At 48.8% G+C, this 24,157-nt stretch overlaps 1 protein-coding gene across 1 annotated transcript in view; it reads left to right on the top strand.

Moving 5' to 3' along the window:
• Nucleotides 1-3,573: 3,573 nt before the first annotated feature.
• Nucleotides 3,574-24,157, top strand: part of Rhpn2 (rhophilin Rho GTPase binding protein 2) — a 53,846-nt gene continuing 33,262 nt past the window's right edge. Inside the window, exons 1-2 of the mRNA XM_051207270.1 lie at nt 3,574-3,713; nt 23,127-23,242. Coding sequence (XP_051063227.1) covers nt 3,645-3,713; nt 23,127-23,242 — 185 coding nt within the window. The 5' untranslated portion in view covers nt 3,574-3,644. The remainder of the gene's footprint in view (nt 3,714-23,126; nt 23,243-24,157) is intronic.

Here is a 24,157-nt window from a genome sequence, read left to right as displayed (position 1 = left end):
GGAAATACTTAGATTAATAGAAATGGGTTAATATTTAAGACAGAGCTAGCTCATAAGAAACTAGTAAGTGGCCAACAGAATTATATCTAATACAGCATCTCTGTGTGTTATTGGGGGCTGGCGCGGCAGTGAGACCAGAACAGCCTGCAGGAAAAACTTACTCATAACACTCTACTCCAGGAGCTTGAACCAAAGCGGCTTTTACCTCAGCTCCAGGCCAGCACATTTCCAGGACAATGAATTAAGTAGAGCATGGCTGAAGTGTGCCAAAATCACCTTGATACTAGGTTGACTTAGGAAGGAAGGAAAGTTTTTTTTAAGGTTTATTTATTTTACATATATGAGTGTGCTATCTGAATATATGCCTGCATTCCAGAAGAGGGTATCAGATCCCACTATAGATGGTTGAAAGACACCATAGGACTGCTGAGAATTGAACTCAAGACCTCTGGAAGCAAAGCAGCACTCTTAACCATTGAGCTATCTCTCCAGCTGTTTCTAAAATATCTGCCAGAATCCAGCTGGTTAGGACTCTAGGTTTCTTCTTCTTCTTCTTCTTCTCCTCCTCCTTCTCCTCCTTCTTCTCCTTCTTCTCCTTCTCCTCTCTCTCTCTTCCTTTCTTCCATCCCTCAGTCTTTCCTTCCTTTTTTTTCTTGAAATATGGAGACAGTGTCTTTCTGCTGAACCCAAGTGTGGTGGGTTAATTTTCTGTCAGCCTGACACTAGCTAGAGTCACCCCAGAGGAATATATATAGTTTACATATAGAGCCTACATGCCTGAAGAGGAGAACATCAGATATCATTATAGATGGTTGTCAGCCACCATGTGGTTGCTGGGACTTGAACTCAGGACCTCTGGAAGGGTAGTGAATGTTCTTAACCAATGAGCCATCTCTCCAGCCCTGGAGGAAGGAATCTCAATTGACAAAATGCCTCCATAAGACTGGTCAGTAAGCAAGTCTGTGAGACGTTTTCTTGATAAATGATTGATGGGGGGGGTGTAGCCCACTAGTGGTCCTAACCCTGACAAATGTTGTATAAGAGCAGGTTGAGGGGGCTGGAGAAATTGTTCAGTGGTTGAGAGCACTGGCTGCTCTTCAGAGTACCTGGGTTCAATTCCCAGCACCCACATGGAGAGTCAAGCCACCTGTAACCCAGTTCCAGGGGACCTGGCACCCTAATAGGACCCCCATGGGCACCAGGTGTGCACACACATATGGTGCACAGACATACAGGCAGGCTTGAGTAAAAGTGGCCCCACAAGCCCGTAGTGAGTATCAGGAGGTGTGGCCTTGTTGGAGGAGGTGTGTCACTAGGGGGTGGGCTTTGAGGGCTCAGAAGTTCAAGCCTGGCCTGTGTGTCACTGTTACTTCCTGCTGCCTGCAGATCTAGATGTAGAACTCCCCACTACCTCTCCAGCACCATGTCTGCCTGCATGCTGCCATGCTTCCCAACATAACGATAATGGGCTGAACCCCTGAACAGTAAGCCAGCCCCAATTTAATGTTTTCCTGTATAAAAACTGCTATGGTCAAGGGGCAGTGGTGGCGCACACCTTTAATCCCAGCACTCAGGAGGCAGAGGCAGTCGGATCTCTGTGAATCTGAGACCAGCCTGGTCTACAGGAGCTAGTTCTGGGACAGCCTCCCAAGCCACAGACAAACCGTGTCTCGAAAAAACAATAACAAAAAGTTGCTGTAGTCATGGTGTCTTTTCCCAGCAATAGGAACCCTAACTAAGACAACAACCATAGGCATAAAGTAATAACAATTTAAGAAAGAAAAGCAGGCTGTGCAAGCCATTGGGAGCAGTGTCCCTCACCGTCTCTCCTTGAGTTCCTGAACTGGTTTCCCTCAGTGATGCATTGTAAGGTATACATCAGGGAAACCCTTTCCCCCTGGAGTTGCTGTTGGTCAGTCCCTTTTTATCACAGCAATGTGAGGCAAATGAAGATATCAGGCTAGCCTTGCACTCAAAAATAAAGCCGGTTCAACTTCCTGCAAGACATCCAGATCACATGTGCGGAGTCGCATCCTTTGACAGGATCTTTGTTACACTTACTTAGCGCCTGTCTGTGACCAGGTGGATTTAAAATTATATATTAACATTTGCTAAGCTGTTGCCATTGTTTATTTAAAACCCCTCGAACCACCCCTGGTGCAATTTAAATATTTTTTTACATGTATTTATTTTGTGCGCATTGGGGGAGGGGAGCATGCACGTGCCTTGAGGCACGCACGTGTGGTGACCAGAGAACTTGTGGAAGTTGGTTCTCGCCCCTTGTATTCTAAGAGCCTATAAGGGATGGAACTCGGGTTGTCAGGCCGAGCGAGCGAGCAGCAAGCACCTTTACCCACTGAGTCATCTCTCCAGCCACCCTATTACGCTTTTTAAGGGGTAGGGAGGGGAACTGTTGGTTAGTTTTGAAAGCTGATTATGTCTTTACTGCGGTTTACACTGCCAAAGACAGAAGCAGCAAAGGTGTCCCTCGGTGGTGGGGTGGGACAGTGCGAGAAACACGGCTCTGATGGCTGGGGGCTCTTGGCTGGATCATAGCCTCCCGTGCCACCAATATCCGGTTTGTAGGAGGCAGCACCAGCCCCGAGCCTAGGGGAATCCTGGTACTCCTGTACTAACCACATCTGTATCAGAAACTCAGGGCCAGCTGGAGAAAGACTCACCTGGGCCCCATTCTGCAAGTGCGAAAAACGAGGTTGGTTTTCTCAAAGATCCTTAACAACATCCGCGGAGTTTTCGCTGCCTGCTTAGTAGGCGGTCCCCTCTCCTGGCATCCACCCCTGACGCCCTCAGTAAGCCCAAGCCCTCGGTGGCCTTCCCTCCTGCAAGAGAAGCTTTCCTGACCTCCCTGGCCAGCGCCAAGAGCTCCGGAGCCGGAGATGAAACTGGTTCCCGAATCCTGCCCGCGCATATCCAAATCTCTGGGTGGGAGAGCGACCATGAATTACCCACATTCTCTGCATCTACTCCTCCCAAGGCTCCAGAAAAAAGGGTGAATCCCAGTTTGAGTTTCACTGCGATCTCTGAAACCCCTGCCCAGTCCGCTGCGCCACCTTGGCGCTCACAAGGTAGAGACCTTAACCACGCACAGATTAATAGCGTAGGCTCAGCAGGCAAGCGGCGCACTAGGTTCTAAAGTCTGCTCGCTCAGGCGGGCTCTGACCACTGGCGCGGACGGGCGGGGGCGTGGCCTATGCAAATGAGCCGAGGCTTCAGGGCTCTAGCTCCGGCTGTGGGCGGGGCCTGAGGAGAGGGGGCGAGGCTCCAGACAGATGGGCTCGGCCTCCCGTAGGACTGGAAGGCTGGGAGGGGGCTGGGCCTAGATGAGACGGGGGCGTGGCTCCAAAGATTAGGGGTGTGGCTCACTCTCCGGGTTGCAGGGTGTAGTGGAGTTCCCGGCTGGGGCTCCTCCTCCGGCTCCGCCTTTCTAGCAGGGGCGGGGCTCCAGATATCTAGCGCTCTGGGGCTCGGGCGGGGTTTCAGTGCAGCCGCGCGTCCGGTGGGGCGCGGAGGGGCGGGGCGGGAAAGGGGGCGGGGCGGGAAAGGGGCGGGGCGTATCCCGGCGCCTTCTGGGGCCCTCGGTGGCCACTGCACCTCAGTTCACCCTCGGCTCCCGCGCCGCCAGCATGACCGACGCACTGCTGCCCGCGGCCCCCCAGCCACTGGAGAAAGAGAGCGATGACTACTTTCGGAAGGTGGGTGGCGAGCCCGCAGACCCTCTCTGTCTGCTCGAGCTGGAGCGCGCTGATGGGGCTTGCCGTGGGGGTCGGCCTGGTCCGGAGGGGGAGGGGACGCGCGGGGCTGTGCGGGCCTCGCAGTGGAGAAGGGAGGGCGAAAGGGGACGGAGTCCGGCTGGGCGCCCAGAGCAGATAGATGGCAGCTGGGCTCTGGCGCACAGGTGTACCGGCGAGCGGCGCGCAGGTGAGGAGCCTGGAGAGGTGATCCGGGTGGCCCTGCCAGCCTTCCCGCGCCAGTGGGGAAAGGACCAGCCCCTGGCCACGCTGGCGAGCTCGGTCCCTCCGCGCTGCGACCGGAGCCCAGCTTTCATCCGAGTGCTTAGCGCGGACAGAGAGTTTTGCTCTTTTTGCCTCCCAAATACCTTCAGCATTCTTCTCCTCGACTTCTTAGTAGGTAAGGGAGGGTAGCTGCTGCAAGGGGACTTGGCGAGCTCCTCCCTCGTTTGTCTCGTGTCGCCCAAGAGGGCCAGAGAATGGCAGTCTCACCCCTTCTCCAAAGAGGATTTATCTGTATTTGGTTGTCCGAGAGACCGAGCGGGCGAAGAGAATGGGCTCTGCGCGTTTGGCACGTCCTGGCGTTCCTCGGCAACTTACCCGATTGCCTTTTGCCCTGGAGCTCAGTTCCTCAAAAGCGACCCCAGCAGGTTCCCACAGCGGCTCTGGCATGCTGGACAGGCTGTAGGAACTGGCTTACAAAGATGCCTTGGAGGTTCGAATCACAGTGACAAGCACACCTTCCTTTCAGGTCCCCAGTGAGTCTAAAAATAGCCTCTGGAGTTTGGCCAATCTCACCTGGTGGGTTGAGAGATTGTCGTAGATATTTTTCTAACTGATAGCATCGAAGGCACAGCGAGATCGTGAATAGGGAAGTGAAACTGCTTCCCACATGCCACTTCGTAAATGGGCTTGGCAGTTTCCTTCTCCCGCGGGACACTGCCGACTTAGAGTTGTTGCTCACCAATGAAGTAGCTGAAGTGGAGGGGAATATGGAGTCAGGTGGGGACAGTGGGCAGTTTACGTTGCTTTTGGCATCTAAAAAGAGTTTTAAAGTATATTTAAGTTGAAAGATGTCATCATGGAATTACAGGATTATAACTTCTAATTATGTGTGGCATTTGGGCCAGAGGATCACAGGCCAGAATTGCAGGAGGTTGCTTGGCCTGGGAATCCCAAGATGTCCAACCTAAGGCCCCAGGGCCTGACTGCCGCCCCCACAAAATTGCTTTACAGCCTCCCCCAAAAGTTGCTGCCTCAGTCTGGGACTTCAGTTCTTGCTAGATTATTTGTCTTCTGAACAGATGGTTTGGCAGACCTGTGGCAGCTTCTGGGGGGGGGTATGCGGAGGGGGGGCAGAGGAGACAGGGCAAGTAGGTGGGTGGGGCATAATACCCTGGACAAGGTGGCAAGCATTTCAGGACAGGTTCTCCCTGTGGTACCCTTCCAGGCAGTCTTTGAGGAGGACATGGGTGGGAAGAGAAAGGACCGAACCTGGTGGGTTTTTTTTTTTTTTTTTTGGTTTAAGAGTGTGTGTGAGCCTGCGCCTTGGGGGCCAGAAGGCATTGAATTCCAGGTCGTTGTGAGCATCCACTTGACGCAGGTGCTAGGACCAAGCTCAGGTCCTCTGCAAGAGCAGCAAGCACCCCTAACCACCGATCCGCGTCTCCCTAGCTCTCCCGGTGTTCCTTGGGTGCAGTTCCTCTGATACAACATGATAGGCTGAGAGGCTGCTGTTTTAGACCCCATTGTCTTTATCCTTCCTGCGCTGATACAGACTGCCAATGGCTTTAGCCACGGTGAAATCCTATGTCCAGCTGGGGATGTGGCTCAGTGGTGGGGCACTTGCCTACTAAGCAGGTGATCCTGGGTTCCATTCCCAGCACTGTGAAAATAAGTGGATGGATAAAGCGCTATCAACATAGTCTTGCTCACCTATTTATCTATGCTTCCCACCAGCTTATATCCCTAATGCCTCCAGACTGAAACCTCGGCTAGCAGGGATGCCAGTTGGGGAGGTTGAGATGATGAGTGGGACCCGGCAATCTGCCAGCTGCGGACTGGAGATGCCACTTTGGGAGTCACCCAATTGACAGACATTTTGAATACGGGGTAAAGAAACCTGGGACAGAACTATCTGGCTTATGGGAAGGGATCTGGAGGGAGACAGAAGACAAGAGAGCAGAAAGGGTGGCAATGTGGAGGAAGCCGAGAAAGGTCTTTTTAGCACCAGACAGTCAAGGTGGCGTAGCCTGAAGAGTGATGGACAAGTCTAGATTATCCCTTCAAGGGAGAGGGTGGGGACAAAAGCCAGTGCGGCTGGGTTGCTGGTCAGGATGCTGGGGGCGGGGGAGGCAAAGTGAGGAAGACAGAAGGGGCAAGTGTGCTCACGGGGGTGTGCGTGTGTGCGTGTGTGTGCGCGCGCGCGCGCGCGCGCACAAGAGAGAGAGAGAGAGAGAGAGAGAGAGGTCTCATTATATAATCGAGGCAAATGCACTCACAGGTGTGTGTGTGTAAGATCTCATATTGTCTAAGCTGACCTTACCTCTTTGTCAGCTGAGAGAGAATTTTTGTGATATTGGGCATAGAACCCACAGCTTTCTGCATGCTAGTCTCTCGGGCTCACCAGACAAAAACCAAACAGAAATGCCTGGGGCTGTGATAGCTTACACCTGAGATCCCAGACTTCAGGAAGCAGGCAGGCTGGTCTCTGCGTGCAGTGAGTTCCAGACCGCCCTGGAGTAACAGTGAAAACCCTGTCTCAAAATACAAACTAACGGAAAGATAGAGGTGAGGAAGTCAGGGGTGGGAATGCTTTGGGACTGGAGAAGGGTAAAGGGAGGAAACACTTCTGGCTGATGGGAGGGTGAGTTAACCAAGGGGAGGGAATGGACACCCCAGAACTGGAAATACCCTCAGGTCAGACTCCTCCACCCATGCCCACGCAGGATTGGATCCTTATCTGCCCAAGACAAACTTAATTTCTTATCCGTTCTTTGTCATCCCTTCCCCTGGGCTTTCAAATGCTAGTCTGCCCTCTTCACTGTGGAATACGGTACCTGTGGCTTGACTCTGGGTTGGTAACGGACTGGACCCTCATTCCCCCACTCTCCTGCCCCCTGGGGAATAAACCTTGAGAGAGTTGGGCTCTGCCTGTCTTGGACATCTCCAGTTCCTGGGGTGCCAAGCTGGGAGCTGAGGCTTTGTCTGCAAAGTTGAGGCCATGCTTGAAAAGGAATGAGGCTTTTTTGATGTCCCCAGTGAGCCACGGGGTGGCTCGCCCTGTAGTCAGCTGTGTTTTGTGTGACTCACACACAAAAGGAAACCTAATTGTCCACAAGTCCCTATGCAAGTTGGCTAGTTGTAGATCCAAAGTATTCAAAATAGCAGGGAGGGGGTTCCCTGGGAAATGGGGGGCTCTTTGGGATTGTGGGGGACCTGGCTGTACATAGCTTGAGGACACAGGTTATCCCAAGGCCAGGACATCTCAGGACAAACTCTGTCCTATGGGTCTCTCGGATAACTTGGAGGCATTTCCAAAAAGAGAAGAGAACTTTCTAGACTGTCACAGTCTTTCTCTGTCTTCTCATTGGGAGTTTTTCTTTTTCCTTCTCACTAAGTTTTCTGATGCTTACATTAAACCGTGATCCGTGATTCTATTAGATTACTATTCTTTGTCTGGGTTGTTTCTGTTTGAAGTTCTTTAAGAGAAGGGTCTGCCCAATTGCCACCTCCCCCCCCCCCCCGATATTTTTATTCTGGTTCTAAAAGGCTTAAAAAAAAAATTGTGTTTAGACCTGCTGTTAACTGCAGAGCCATGTGAATTTCTGTGTGCTGATAACAAACCCCCTCCTCGGGGACCTCCTCCCACACTAGGGGCTGTAGTCCTAAAATGCCCCAGAAAACCTGTTTCAGCTGGCAGTAAAAGAAAGGGAGAAAGAAAGGAAGGAAGGAAGGAAGGAAAGAAAGAAAGGACGAAAGAAAGAAAGGAAGGAAGGAAGATACAGAAAACCTTTCCTTACCATTTTAGGGAGGCTCAAAGTGGGAGGTGTCAGCCCGTGCTCGGAGGTTGACAGACAGTGAGGCTTTGTGGCTTGCTATCTCTCCGCCTCCTCTTCCCCAGGGAACAGTGTCCCCAAGTGAATTTAGCTCCATTGTTTTTACTTAGAGCCGTAGGAGCGGTGATTGTTTGTTCTCTAAACCTGCTGCCTGGACAGGGCCCCAAGGTCCTCTGTCCTGGTTTACGGCCCCTGTTTACTCTCTGAACTTCCTGGAGGCTCCAGTGGGAAGGAAGGAGGAGAAATCCTTCTTTGTCTTCTAATTTTCTGGGGAAAAAAAATTGAGACAGGATCTCATGTTAGCCCTGGCTGTCCTGGAATTCACTATGTAGACTACACTGGCTTTGAACTCACTCTGCCTCTGTCTCCTGAGTGTTGGGACTAAAGGCACAGGGGATTTAATGTCATAGGAGAGGCTCCTGTCTCACCTGTGGCCTATGCAGGAGTCTGTTTCATTTGTTTGATGATGGAGTGTGCTGGGGATCGAACCCAGGGTGACCTGTTGACATTCTAGTTAGAGGCAGGGTCTCCCTAAGTTTCCCTGGCTGGCTTTTGGCTCTGTATCTCAGGCGGTCTTTGAACTTTTCTCCTGCCTCAGCTTGACTTGATGGACATAGGGGATGGGCAGCTCCAGTCTTAGGGGCTAATGGTATTGTCCCCAGTCTTGGAGCCATTGTCTTTTCCCAGGTGGGGAGGAGGAGAGGTGTCTGTATTTGTTGATCCTGTCCCTCACTAGCTCAGGGCTAGAGTGACTGCTTAGCAGGGGCAAGGCCCTGGATCTGGGCCCCAGCACTGAAAAATAATCGATGCACACACAAAAGGCACAACCCCATAACAGCTAAGGGTCCCCCACTCTCTTTTTTTTAATTAATTTATTTTATGTGCATTGGTGTTTTGCCTGCATGCATGTCTGGGTGAGGGTGTTGAGTTCTCTGGAACTGGAGTTACAAAGCAGCTGTAAGGTGTCACGTGGGTGCTAGGAATTGAACCCTGGTCCTCTGGAAGGATGGTCAGTGTTCCTAACTGCTGAGGCCTCTCCCCAGCCCCATAGTCCCCCACTGTTTATATGAGTCTAATGGCCAGGCTGACTGCAGGCGGACCATGGCCTTCATGAGGGCCCCAACTTGCAGGGAGGGTACACACTACCAGCCCAGAGACCTGCTGGCTGTCTTGCTGTGGCATTGTGGCCAGGAGGAGTCCCCTGTCAGAAGCAGAGTTTTCAGGTGACGCAGAGGAGAGAGATGAGCTGTAACGCTCTAAATGTCCCTTGTTTCCTGGGGCTATTTGGACGGTTGCCAAGACACCACCTGATGCTACTGGGCATCGGCTAACACTTCCTCCTGTGCCTCCTGTGGCTCAGGTGCGACGTCTCCCGACACAAAGGCTGCATTGGAGGTGGCCACAAAGAACAGAGGCAGCGCAGATGCCTCCCGGCCACAGGAGCGGGTGGCCAGCGTGGGCAGCAGGGCTGTCTGTGGAGCGCCAGGGACAGAGAAGGTGGGGAACCGTGTGAAGTCTGGCTTTTTCAGGGAGAGCTGAGTTCATGTGGCCCCCTCAGGCTTTGGAAAACTCCCAGGTTTCCATTTGCTTATGCGAGACTAGAGGGCCCTGAACAACTTCGGAGGTGGCTTGGTTTTCTTTAGTACTGTTTGCATTTCATGGTGCATAATGACAGCAGTCGCAGCAATGTGCAGATTCAAGGTCAAACCCAGTGCCAGCCCGCGCCCCCACCCCACAGCCATACTGTCTAGACAAGGATGGTTCCTCTGGTGTGACAGGCTCATTGCTTATGATAGGTAGGCCATAGGTTGCTTCTGGAAATACAGTTCACTTGTGGATATTTTAGTGATTGCATGGTTGACAGACAGGGCTGTGGAGCTCACTGAAAGGAGTCTGTGCTTCAAAAAGTCTTGATTCTCCTGGTGTGTTCATCCATTCTTTTGGGAATGACTTCTGAGAATGGATATCTGCAGGGTAAGAGGGCTATTTTTTTTTTTTTAAACATTTTTAACCTTTATTTTCATCTATTAACATGGATGTTTTGCCTGAATGTATGCCTGTGCTACAGAGGCCAGAAGGGGGCGTTGTTAGTTTACCTGGGACTGGAACTGTAGACCGTGTGAGCCTCTATGTGGGTGCTGGGAATCAAACTCTGGTCCTCTGGAAGAGCAACCGGTGTTTTGCCATCTCTCCAGCCCCACAAGAGGCTATTTGTAGAATCATATCCATGTTTTAAATTTTTATTATCAAGATCTTGCTGTGTAGCCCAGGCTGACCTCAAACTCAAGATATTCTGGCCTTAATCTTCACAGGCCTGTGTTGTTTGTTCATCTGTTTATTTTAGGCATAGAAATCTCAGCTCCCTCCTGTCTCCAGCGTGGCGAGACGTGAAATGAACTGTGTGTGTATTGTAGGGTATGGCTTGCTATTTCCGTACTTTTTGGCTGACAGCTCTGGCAAAACCAGCAACAAACAATTCTTGTTTTCCAGATTTTGGTGGTGGAGTAAGGGATTGTGCAAGCAGGAAGGAGCCAGAAAGGCAGAGAAAAATATCCTTGCTGGAGAAAAACACCTGCCTCGTGTGGCCCAGGCCTGGGGTCTCTGGTCTAGTGTTGTTCCAGGCCCACCCTGTCTGTCACTCTGGACTGCTACATCTCAAACTTGCACTTTGCCCTGAAATTGCCTAATTTCTATACGTGTGGGCTTTATCTGGAGTCATTCATGTCTTCCAAATTAAATGTCTCAGTTTTTCCCTAGGCATTGCTGTGAAATAGTTATAGAAGGTGAGCAAACTGTTAGAGTTGTCCGAAAGGAGATTGAATACACCACAGGGTAGTTCTACAATATTTATTTATTTATTTAAAGACTGGTCTTGCTACGTACCCAGCCTAGCTTTGAACTCCTGACACGCCTGCCTCACCCTCCTGAGTGCTGGGTGCCTGGTGTGTGTCATCCATCACACATGGCATCCTCTGGTGGAATTTTACTCAGCAATAAGAAAGTAACAAACACTGGTGAATACAGCATCATGGGAAAATCTCAAAACATATTGTCGGGCAAAATAGAGACAGATATGGATTCCATTTATGTAGTTTGAGGACACACAGAAATGCAAGGTGATAAAAATGAAAGTGTTAGGCCTGTGAGATGGCTCAGCTGCCAAAGACTGCCAAGTATGAGGAACCGCATTTCACCTCTGGAAGCCACAAGATGGAAGGAGAAAATGACTCCCAAAAGTTGTCCTCTGACCGCCACATAAGTGCTATGGTACATGTATGTGTTCGTGTGTGTGTGTGTGTGTGTGTGTGTGTGTGTGTGTGTGCGCGCGCGTGCACATTCATGTGATCTCATTGGAGTGTGAGCACAAACATACACACACATACACATATAATAAAATGTAATAAACATTTTTGAAAAGAAATCCAAGTGCCTGGGATGATAGAATATTTTTAGATTTGAGTGGAGCAGTAATTGTATGAGCATATATGTTGTCCAAATGCATTGAATTATGCACTTTAGATTTGTATGTTTTATAACATGGAAATTAAACTTCAGTTTAAAAGTAGCATAGGCAGCCAGGTGTTGGTGGCACACACATTTAATCCCAGCACTCGGGAAGCAGAGGCAGGTGGATTGTGAGTTCGAGGCCAGCCTGGTCTACAGAGTGAGTTCCAGGACAGCCTCCAAAGCTACACAGAGAAACCCTGTCTCGAAAAAAACCAATAAAAGTAACATAGGCAAAGAAGTAACAAACTGGTTCCTGTAACTGAGAAATACAGAGTGATGGCTTCAGGTCTGGCTTGATCAAGGGTTCAAATGCTGTCACAAAGTTTTATTCTGGGTTAGGGATGGTGGGGGTCCCAGAGGTAGGCAGATCTCTGTAGATTAGAGGCCAGCCTGGTTTATAGAGTGAGCTCCAGGACAGCCAGGGAGGGCTACACAGAGAAAGCCCATCTTGGGGGGGGGGGGTTTCTTCTGGTCTGTTCCCTATAGCAGGTTCCATTTCTAGGGAAACACTCTCCTGCTGCAGTTTAGTTCCCCTTCCCCTTTCTGAGATAATGGTCTCAGTATGTAATGCACACTCCTGCCTCTGAAGTGCTGGGACTGTAAGTGTGCACCACCACACCCAAGCAAGCACCTCTGTTGATAAGCTCTGATTGACTGCCATTCCCTACTCCTGTACTTTTCCCTGATGCAGTCTTAGTTCCAGGCTCTTGATGTTTCAATTACCCAGGCATGAGTCACATGCTCTTCCTCTTGGGAAGGGGGTAGGAGAAGAGGGATGCATCTCCCTAGCCACCCCAGGCTTTGAGCTGAAGAGCGAGCGTCCCCACAAACAGGGTGAGGGGAAGCCCGCAGCCTTCAGCCAGGGAGCACGTGGCTGGCAAGGGTAAGGGAGCTGCCTGAACACCGCTCAAAGGTCTGCAGCGGTAGCCACCTTCCAGCTCAGGGACAGGAAGGACCAGCTGAAGTTCCATCCCAGCCTGCACGGCCGCCCGGGCCTCCAGCTGCCCACTCTCCTCTTTGCCTCCCAGCTGCAGGGTCCGGGATGCTATATCAGCATCCGTGCATCCCGAGTAGGGGGTCTAACACCTGGGAACCGGTCCTAAAGCTAGCAATGAGATTGAGCCTCCTGTCAGAACTTGCTTTTCCTTCCTGGGTGTTAGCCGTCTCACCACCCTTTCATTTTTTTTTTTTTTTTCCAAAGGCTTATTTTTACTTTCAACTGTGCATGTGCGTGTGCTTGAGTGTAGGTTTGTGCCCATGAGTGCAGATGCCAGGAGAGGACGTTGGATCCTCTGGAGCCTGAGTTACAGTTGGCTTGAGCTACCAGACTCTGTGTGTGTGTGTGTGTGTGTGTGTGCGCGCGCGCGTGCAGAAACCTAACTTGGTCTTTTGTAAGAGTAGCAAACTGCAAACCCTCTTAACCATGGAGCAATTTCTCCAGTAGCTCCCTTCATGTTTTAAGAGTAACCTGATGGTGGTGCACAGAATCCCAGCACTTGGGAGGCAGAGGCAGGTGAATCTCTGAGTTTGAGGCTATCTGGTCTACAAAGCGGAATCCAGGACAGGTCTGTTACACAGAGAAACCCTGTCTCAAAAAAAAAAAAAAAAAAAAAAAAAAAAAAACAGAAAAAGAGTAACTGAAATGCCCAAATCTAAGTAGGACACTCGCTTCTCTGAAAGTCTGTTTGTGGTTTATTTTTTATTTTATCTTTTAAAAAAAGTTCTATTATGTAGCTCAAGCTGGCTTTGAACACATCCTCTTTCCTGGGATCAGAGGCTTCGCACTCACTGTATGTAGGACTCCGTCAATAGTGACTCTTAAAGCCTAACAGACAGGTTAACTCAGTTGTGCCTGAGCTCTGGGCCACCATCTGGTGTGGTTGCTGCTCTTCTGGTGACATGGAAAAAGCACTGAGCTGGTTGGAAGCTGTTAGTTCAGGATGAGAGACTCACTGTCAGACAAGGCTGGAGGGCTGGACATGGAGCTAGAACACTTGCTCACCTGGCATGCATGAGGCCCCAGGACAAAAAAAGCAAAAACCTTGCTAACGTGGCCAAATTTTAGGGCTGGATGTCCCTCAGTGGTAGATTACTTGTCTGGTATGCGTGAGGCCCTGACTTCAAATCCCATCACCACACACACACACACACACACACACACACATTCACACACGCTCACACACACACACACGCATATGCACACGCATTAAAACCAGAGATGAGAACTGTGTGGTGGGTTCTCAGGAAAGACCTCAGTAACATTAAGCAGGGGCTCCTGGGTGGCTTAACCCTGTGATACCAGGGTTTCTTTCTGGGGTCTTGCCTACCTTTACCTGTCTGGGAACTTTGCAAGCAGCCGGGTGGGTGTTTTTTGTCAGCTCCGGCAGCGCCCAGCATTCCTACCTGTCAGTAAGAAGTAATGGAGCCCTGGGTGCAGTGGCTCGGTACACTTTAATCCCCTGCACTTCTATGCCTTATCGAGAAACTGGACCCTAAGTCTGTGGGCTGCATAGGCCAGGGATTCCAGCAGGTCGGTAAGGTATAGGAACAGGGAAAAGTTCTCATTCATAAACTGGAGTAGGTGCTTAGCTGAGCTTCAAGAAGTGTCCGTAAAATGGCACTGGTGAGCTGTCGCATTCCGAGGCAGTGCTGACCAGCCCTTCACAGTGACCGACTTTCAGTCCTTTACTAGTAAATCAACTTAACAGTAAAACCATTTCCAATGGCCGGAGAGATGGCTTAGCAGTAGAAGCATGTGCTGCTCCGGCAGCAGACCCAGATCCCGCACTCACCACCAGCAGCCCTGCCCACGGGCTCTCATACCCCTCCTCTGTCCTTTACAGGCAACCCACCCTTGTGCATATACACAAATGCAGGCAAACGCTCCCATACATGGAGTAAAAATAAGTAAAATTGGGGGGAAAAAAGTTTCATAGTTCCTGTGCTCCTTTGAAAGGATCTCGTGTAGCCCAGGCTGGCCCAGAAGTTCTAATCATCCTGTTTCCCCCCTCAGAGTGCTGGGATTGCAAGCATGCTAGAAAAGCTCTACACCAAGATCTAGCCAAAGCCCCGCCCTTTAAGATTTAAAAAGTGTGTGTGTGTGTGTGTGTGTATACAAGAGGTGCCCACAGAGACCAGAGGTGTTGGATCCCTTGGAGCAGTTACGAGCCATCTGATGTGGGTGTTGGCCCTCTAGAGGAGCAGTACAAGGCTTTAACTGTTGAGCCACCTCTCTATCCCTACCCTCTTTACTCCCCCGCCCCCAGCAAAGGCTGGCTTCACACTCACTATGTAGTCCAAGCTGGCCTTGAACACGCAATCCTCCTGCTTCAAGTTTGAAAATCAGTGATTAATGGTGTAAATTAAAAGATGCTTACTTTAAGATCCATTCCAGCTGGGCAGTGGTGGCACACGCCTTTATTCCCAGCCCTCGGGAGGCAGAGGCAGGCCGATCTCTGTGAGTTTGAGACCAGCCTGGTCTACAAGAGCTAGTTCCAGGACAGTCTCTAAAACCACAGAGAAACCCTGTCTGGAAAAACCGAAAATAAGTAAATGAAAAAGGATCCATTCCAATTCAGATTCTGAATATTTGTGCAACTGAGAAAGCAGCCACGCTCACTGCTCCACCTTCGCGCAAATGCAATGTGAGCACTTGGAGAACAGAGGGAAGTGTCATCATGAGACTGGAAACTAGGCGGGGTGGAAGGGAGGGCTTCTGTGCTGGAGGGATGAGACTTTGAGAAATTCCCCAGGAAGGAAGATAACTCATTTCTGTCCAGTCCAAAGGCCAGATTGTGGGGCCCCTGAGCGAGTTGGGCTGTAGATAACCTGCCTCTCCCTCTAGGGGTCCAGGCCACGAGTGTGGGGGGAGGGAGGAGGTGGTTGAGGCTGTTAGGTGTGAAGTTCCTGAGTTGGCAGAGGCAGCCCCATCTGAGAACACTGCCTACCAGGGCACTCCCAGGGAGTAGCCACTGGTCCGACAGATAAGCCTCACCAAGGAATTCGGTCCTTGCTCAGACCCAGTCCCTCTGAGCCAGGGAGGGCACCATTAGGTCTAAATGATCTGCAACTTTATACATGATAACCCAAAGACCCTAGGAGCAGCGAGGGGTGTACCCCGGGGGCGGAGCACTTGTCTAGTGGGCTCAGTTGCCATCAGAGCAGAAGAAAAGAGGAAAGAAGCAAATACCTCAGGAAATCACAGAGAACACAAGCAGATACTGATAAAGAAGTTGAAGTGATCCACATATGAAAAAAAAAAAAAAAAAAAAAAAAAAGCTTGCCTAAGAAGCCTTGAGTCCTGGGAGACTGAGTTTCTAGTTCTACAAAGATGAAAAATAATATTTCGGGGGCAACAAATAAGGTGGTTGCTCTCAAGGCTTGGCAACCTGAGCTTGATTCCCAGGACCCACACAAGTGCTTGGCAGAAAGAGAGACTTGACTTCCACAAGTTGTCTCTAATCTTTACACACATGCCATGACAAGGGGTCCCTCCCACTAGTGATGATAATAAATGATACTTCTGGAAGCTAGGTGTGACAATGTACCCTATGATCTTAGTGCTCAGAAAGCCAAGGCAGAAGGATAGCTCTAAATTGGAAACTGACCTGGGCTGTGTACAGAGAGACCCTGCTTTAAAACAAACACATTAAGGAGGGGGGAACAATCCCTTTTGAACTGGACAAATAAGACAACCTAGTTTTAAAGTTGGTAAGGGTAATTTCTTAGAAAAGATGAAAGATGTCCAAATGACTACGGACCAATGAAAAAAGACTTTCTGGGCCAGATTTTCATATCCAAGGACCAATCATGGAAATGACATATAGGGCAAGTATTCTGACTGACTCAGTCAGGGTCTAAGGTCTCTTAGCAATAATCTCTGCAATGACCAGGGTGATTAGATTTGATTTTTTTTTTTGTGGGAGAGGTGGGCAGTACTAAGAATGGAACCCAAGGCCTCACACTGTTGAGTCATATCCCTAAACCAAGCCAATGAAAAAGCTGAATAACGATGACACAACACAGCGGGATGGTGTGCTGGCTACTCTGATGTCAGTTTGACATCAGCCTAGACGTATCTGGGAAGAGAAAATGCCAACATAAGATTGGCTTGTGGGCAGGTCAGTGGTGGTGTTGTCTTGACTAATGGTTGGCGTGGGAGGACCCTGTCCATTGTGAGTGGTACCACCCCTGAGCTGGTGGTCCTGGATGGTACAAGAAAGCAGACCCAGCAGACCATGGGGAACAAGCCAGCAAGTAGCAGGCTGGCTTCTGATTCCACGTTCTGGCTTTGACTTCCTGCCCTGACTCAGGGAGTGAGGATGGAGTGTGACCACAGAGTTGTAAGATGAAATGAAACGTTTACTTCCCAACTTTGGCTTTGGTCATGGCGTTTTATCACAGCAATAGAAACCTAACTAAGACAGATGGCTGTCATTAAAAACAAAAACAAACAAAATAGGCCTGGGGCTGTAGCTCAGTCAGAAATGGAACCTCGCCTGAATCCGGCAGTGAAGAGCGGGGGTGGGGGGGTGGGGGGTGGGGGGGTGGGGAGGTGGCGGCTCGGTGATAGAGAACTTGCTGGCATCTGCCAGGGAGGAGCTGAGAGCATGGGCTAGTTATGAAACACTTGCTAATGGAGATATAAAATAGAAATTGTCAAATAATCTGATTATTTTCTCAAATGGTTAAACATAGAATCAACCACATAACCCTTAGGTATGTAGAAAAGAAAAATCAACAATGCTTGTTCAAAGAACAACTTGTATAGGAACTGAGATTTTAGTTGTTCTTTTTGGTTTGTTTTTTGTTTTGTTTCTCTGTGTAGCCCTGGCTCTCCTGTAGACCAGGTGGCCTTGAACTCACAGAGATCTGCTTGCCTCTGCCTACTGAGTGCTGGGATAAGACACAGGCACATGTGCATGCATGAGCGCGCACACACACACACACACACACACACACACACACATACTATGTGAACCCTAGGGAGAGAAGAGCAGTATCTGCACTCAGGGATGCCCTAATCATTTGAACTCAAGGGTGAGAAATGAGCTACTTTCCTTTGTCAAGGTTTCTCCCCCTCTTCCTCCTCCCTTTATTATTTTTATTTTTATTTATTTGTTTGTTTGTTTGTTTGTTTGTTCAGGGTCTCTTGCAGCCCAGGCTGGTCTTGAACTTCCTGTTGCTAAGACTGGCCTTCAATTCCTGATCTCATGTTGCCATGTCCCAAGTACTGAGATTTTAGTTGTGGGACATGGTCCTGGGCCTCTAGCCTTATCTGTGATAGCAAACAGTGCGAACACTTCAGGTGTCCAGTGACTGGTGAATGGTTAAACAGAACAAATGTTGTGTGCTTATCTAACGATGACAGAGCGGACCGGGATCTGGGTGAACTTTGAAAGCAGCATGCTAGCCAGGTGTGGTGGCACTAGACTGTAAGCCCGGAATGTAGGGAGCTGAGGCAGGGGGACCACAGGTTAAGGTTGGCCTGAGCTACACAATGAGACCCTTTCACACAACGATGAAACAAGATAATAATGGGGTCAGGGGAGGAGAAGAGAAAACTAGTTAGTACAGTGGTTGGAGGACTTGAGTTTGATCACCAGAACCCACGTACGGGGAAAGAAGCCAGATAGGATGCAGACTTGTGAACATTGCCGAGGCAGAAACAGAGGAGACGGGCCTCTAAGCAGCCTGCCTGGCCTAAGTGGTGAGTTCCAGGCCAATGAGAGACTGTATCAACACAAAGATGGATAGCCTCTGAGGAACAGCACCCAGAGTTGCCCACTGACATGCAGAAGCACATACATGTATGTATGTGCACTTGTGTGGCACACGTGTGTGTGTGCACGTGCGCGTGTGCACACACGGAGAGAAGAAATCAATGCACTGTGTGAAAGAAGTCAGACACAGAAGGCTGCATATTGAATAATTGTATTTATGTGAGATATCCTCAATGAGCAAGTCTGTACCAAAAATAGAGCTGGCAGAGCTCAGGGATGAAGAATGGTACTTAGTAGACACTCAGTTTTTGAGATGCTAAAATGCTCCAAAATCAGAAAAAAGTGATGGCCATCCATGTATTGCTGTGAAGATGTTAAAAAAAAAAAACAAACAAGCAAAACCATTGACTGGGCATTCTTTTATTTACTCAGTTGGGGCTTGGACCAGGGTCTTGAACAAGCTAAGCATGCACTCCTTGTTGGAGGGCTGTCTCCGGGGCCTTCAGGCGGTACAGGCTTGGATGGATGGTGCTTATGTTTGTTTTGCTCATGCCTCACTGTGACACCCAGGTTCTGCACTCATGACCCTCCTGCCTCAACTGTGCTAAGATTACAGGTGTGTTCCACCATGACTGGTCAAATGAGTAGACTTCTGAAATGATTACAATGTATACATTTCAGTTCTGTAACTTGATGCTATCAGATAGGGAAATACACAAATGTAACTATGTACAGCTATTATTTGTGTGTGTGTGTGTGTGTGTGTGTGTGTGTGTGGTAAGAGCAATTAAAATCTCATTTCTTAGGAGTCTCAGATACAGTGTAAATCTCTCCTGCCTTTATGTTGTGCCTTATCATGCTAATCAGGTTTTTTGTTTTTGTTTTTTGAGACAGGGTTTCATTGTATAGCCCTAGCTATCATAGAACTCACTCTGTAGACCAGGCTGTCCTTGAACTCAGAGATCCCATTTACCTCTGCCTCCCGAGTGTTGAGATTAAATGTGTGTGCCAGCGCTGCCCAGCTCATACCTTAGTATCATTAGATCATTTTTATTTTATTATTATTGGTGATTTGAGACAGGGTTTCTCTGTGTAACAGTCCCAGCTGTCTTAGAACTAGTTTTGTAGACCACACTGGTCTTGAACTCACAGAGATCTGCCTGCTTATGCCTCCCAAGTGCTGGGATTAAAAGGGTATGCTACCCACCCAGCTTGTTTTGAATTTTTGTACAATTTTATTTGTTGTTGTTATTTTGGTATTGTGTGTATGCTATGACATGCCTGTGGGGCTCAAAGGTATTGTAGTTGTTATTCTGGTGTTATATGTGTGCCATGTGGAGGTCAGAGTTCAATCCACAGAGGCTTGTTCTCACCTTCTGCCACATGGGTTTGAACTCATGTCCTCAGGATGGCTTTACCAGTGAACTGTCTCATCACCCTTTTTTGCTTTTTTTTAATTTTTTATTTTTGAGACAGGGTCCTGTTCTGTAGCCCAGGCTAGCCTGGGACTCACAGCAGTCCTCCTGCCCGAGTTTCTGGAAACTATAGAAGTGCATATCACTGTACCTTGCTCCTGTCTTTAAGGAACATCGTATTCTAAGGGGAATTTTTATTTACTTGTTTTTATTATTTTAAATATGTATATATATTTATATACACACATATATATGTGGGTGTGTGCATATGGGGGGGTATGTGCATATGAGTACAGGTGCCTATAGAGGCCTTGTACCCCTTGAAGCTGGAGTGAAGAGGTGACTGTGAGTCCAACATGGGTGCTGGGAATTGAACTCAGGTCCCTGGATGCTTTTAACCACTGTCTCTAGGGCCCCTCAAGGGAAATTCCTGAGAGTACAGTTGAGAAAGCAGAACAAGCTGTAAGTACCACTGTGCTGGAGAGGGTATGTGGCAGGTCCCAGGTGGCTTTTAGGGAGGTCCTGGCTATCGTCTGGAAGCCCAGCTCTTAGAGTGTTCCATCATCTCTTGACTGATAAGGTTGGTGCACTGTGCTCTGATGCAGAGTGCACAGGGGTTCATCACCCCACTTGTGATGGAGAATGAAGACAGGGTTCATCACCCCACTTGTGATGGAGAGTGCACAGGGGTTCATCACCTTCACTTGTGATGGAGAATGCACAGGGGTTCATCATCCCACTTGTGATGGAGAGTACACAGGGGTTCATCATCCCACTTGTGATGGAGAGTACACAGGGGTTCATCATCCCACTTATGATGGAGAGTACACAGGGGTTCATCATCCCACTTGTGATAGAGAATGCATAGGGGTTCATCATCCCCACTTGTGATAGAGAATGCACAGGGGTTCATCATCCCCACTTGTGATGGAGAGTGCACAGGGGTTCATCATCCCACTTGTGATGGAGAGTACACAGGGGTTCATCATCCACTTTTTTTTTTATATTTTCTGTGTTTTGAATTTTATCATTTTTAATGTTTTGAATCTTTGTCTCTATGTTTTGAATTCTATCATTTTTAATGTTTCGAATCTTTGTCTCTATGTTTTGAATTTTATCATTTTTAATGTTTCGAATCTTTGTCTCTATGTTTTGAATTCTATCATTTTCAATGTTTCGAATCTTTGTCTCTATGTTTTGTTACTAAGTCTCCTATGGTTTGTACAAGTTCCTTATTGTTTGCTGTAATCTCAAACCATTTCTTTAAGAATATCATGTTAATGATGAAACCCATTGCTATTACAAAATAAAAGTATATATTGGTCCAGTCATAAGTTTCTTCTGCTAAAATCCCTTCTACATATGAAGTAAAATAATTCCTAAAGTTCTGTATAGTAAAATTATCTGCCATAGTTATGGAACAATTTATCTCAGATTTTATATCAGCTTAAATTGCAAAGGATGTTACAATTACCTTAGGTGTAATTCTGCTGTCCTGGAACTTTGATGCTTTTAGTTGTATATCTCAGCTTGTGGTAGCTACGCCTGGAGGTGTGTCATCAAATAGCGCCTAGCCGCCGAGGCTCGTCTGATCCCGGTTCCTGTAAAAAGTTCTTAACAAACTATGACAAGCAGAATTTTGTTAAAAGGGGACTTTTGGAGTTACTTGTAACACAAGACGAAACACGTGCAAGCCGGGCGGGTGCCGCCGGGCGGGTGCCGCTGGGTGGGTGCCGCTGGGTGGGTGCCACTGGGCGGGTGCCGCCGAGAGGCTCTGCGCAAATGCAAAGTCCCGTGCGGAAATGGGCAAAAAATGTTAAGCAGCAAGTGCCTTCTCAGGTCTGCTTTAGCGGCAAAGATCTCCTTTGCAGTAAGGAAGAGGCAAATGTCCCAAAGCTGTGGTGAGTCCACCTGGTTAAACCCTGCCCGTTGGGGAAGGTGGGGGAGGGCGGCGGCTTCTGCCGCCTGGGGGCAAAACCCAGGTAAATCCCACTTCTGACACCAGATATTGCGGTAAATAAGGATCAGGATAAACAAATAGGCCGAATAGATGTTTATTCAGGGAGAAATAACTTACAACCTAGACAGATGAACACCAGGAAATTCAACCCGATCCTCTCCTGTCCGAGTCACGCCAGAAAGAGAGAGCACCTTCCTGGCCCCCTCTGACCTCCTTCCTCAGGTCACCTCTGCCCATCGCTCCACCCCCCAATGGGCGTGGTCAGTGCTACAGAAGGACTATCTCACTACAGGGTTCATCATTGTGATGGAGAGTGCACAGGGGTTCATCACCTTCACTTGTGATAGAGAATGCACAGGGGTTCATCATTGTGATGGAGAGTACACAGGGGTTCATCACCTTCACTTGTGATGGAGAATGCACAGGAGTTCATCATTGTGATAGAGAATGCACAGGGGTTCATCATCCCACTTGTGATGGAGAGTGCACAGGGGTTCATCATCCCACTTGTGATGGAGAGTACACAGGGGTTCATCATTGTGATGGAGAATGCACAGGGGTTCATCATTGTGATGGAGAATGCACAGGGGTTCATCATCCCACTTGTGATGGAGAGTGCACAGGGGTTCATCATCCCACTTGTGATGGAGAGTGCACAGGGGTTCATCATCCCCACTTGTGATGGAGAGTGCACAGGGGTTCATCATTGTGATGGAGAATGCACAGGGGTTCATCATCCCACTTGTGATGGAGAGTGCACAGGGGTTCATCATCCCCACTTGTGATGGAGAGTGCACAGGGGTTCATCATCCCACTTGCTCCCCTCCTGGATTCGGAGATTTCAGCCTGTGCCTGGCAGCGGGTACTTTTATGATGTACTCCCAGTGGGCTGGTTTAAATTGAGATGTTACATACATGTTGGTGTATTTTTAATACTAGGGGAAGAGAGTGGTCAATGTCACCATCATTCATGGTGGAGCAAAAGAGAACAACTCAGTGTCTGCTTTGTTTTTTTAGACAGGGTTTCTCAGTGTAACAGCCTTGGCTGTCCTGGAACTCGTTCTGTAGACCAGGCTGGCCTCGAACTCACAGAGATCTGCTTCCCTAGTGCTGGGATTAAGGGCGTGCACCACCATGTCCAGCCATACAGTATCAGTTTCAGGGCTGTGTTATTATGACTTTTCTTTTTTAATGCCTTTTCTTATTTAATGTATCTTCTACATTGTCATAAATTTTTCTTGAAATTTTAATTGCCATATTTCTCCCTCCCCTTTCTTTCCTCTAAACCTTCCCATGTCCCTTCCTACTCTCCTTCAAATTCATGGCCACCTTTTCACTAATTTCTATTGCATACATATATGTATATGTATACACATATATATTCCTAAATTTACCCCATTCAGTTCGTGTAATGTTACTGGTGTGAATGTTTTCAGAGCTGACTCTTTGATGCTCTAAATACAAACTGGGCAGATCCACCCTCCCACTCCCAGCTTTCCTGAGTTGCCTATAGTTCCTTGTATAGGGCCAAGGCCTCGTGGGCATTTCCCTGTCTACTTTAGCATGTCTGACGTTTTCCTTGTTCAGCTCATGTTTGAGCAGTCATATTGGTGAGACTTTGTGGATTGGTGAAGCACTTTTTCCCCTGCTCTAGAGAATGTCATCATGTTCTGTGTAACTGATGTCTGAAGGGGTGTCTCTTATTTTCCAATCAGGGCTGTAATCCCCTTGCACAAACTGGCCGGAGCAAGCTGCAGAACCAGAGGGCGGTCCTGAACCAGCAGATCCTGAAGGCTGTGCGGATGCGGACTGGGGCCGAGAATCTTCTCAAGTGGGTACCTCTAGCTTTGCTACCTCAGCCAGGAGCCCTGGCTCTCCTGAGGGCCTGCCTGTGTGATGGACATGCAGAGCCCACACCCTCAGCTGGGATCTTGCTTTTCAGCTTTGAGATTCCTTCTCCTGGGTGGGTAGGTGGGTGGGTGAGTGGGTGGGTGGGGGCATCCAGACAGGTCCTTTCCTTGCCTAGAACTTGGTTATGTTAGAGACGGCGATGCTTTTTTCCACTCTGTTTGAGGAGAATTCTGACAGAAAGTGGAATCACAGCCTTGTGTGTGTGTGTGTGTGTGTGTGTGTGTGTGTGTGTGTGTGTATGTGTGTGTATATTTTTTAAGATTTGTTTAACTTTTTGTGTGTTTGCCTGCACATGTATGTACACTGTGTAATCCTTGGTGTCCACGGAGGCCAGAAGGCAGTATTGCAGATCCTCTGGAACTAAAATTGCAGATTGTTGTGAGCCACCATGCCAGTGCTGGAAATGGAACTTGGGTCCTCCACAAGAGCAGCCAGTGCTCCTAACTGCTGAGCATCTTTCCAGCCGGCTCCCCATCCCCACCCCCAAGTCGTAGCCATCTTGTTTGTCCAGTACTGTCTTAGCATTTGCTTCTGGACATGATTCCCTTGTTACGAGCAGGTTTTCTCCCTGGCCTGGTCCCACAGCCACACCAGCCCCAAATAATACACAGAGACGCTGTATTAGATATAAAGCTGTTGGCCTGTTACTAGTGTTTCTTATCCGCTAGCTCTGTCTTAAATATTAACCCATTTCCATCAATCTAAGTGTTTCCATGTGGTCTTATCTTACCAGAGAGCGGGCCTGGACCTCTGTTCTGTTGGTCTTATGTGTTGACTCTCCTACCTTTCCTGGAAACCTCTTTGTCTCCTAGTGCTGCCTATCTTGCTTTCCTAT

Source organism: Phodopus roborovskii, unplaced genomic scaffold, assembly GCF_943737965.1.
Source record: "Phodopus roborovskii unplaced genomic scaffold, PHOROB, whole genome shotgun sequence".
Lineage (NCBI taxonomy): Eukaryota > Metazoa > Chordata > Mammalia > Rodentia > Cricetidae > Phodopus > Phodopus roborovskii.
Note: the sequence above shows the minus strand (reverse complement) of the source record. Positions and strands in the feature narration are given on the sequence as shown.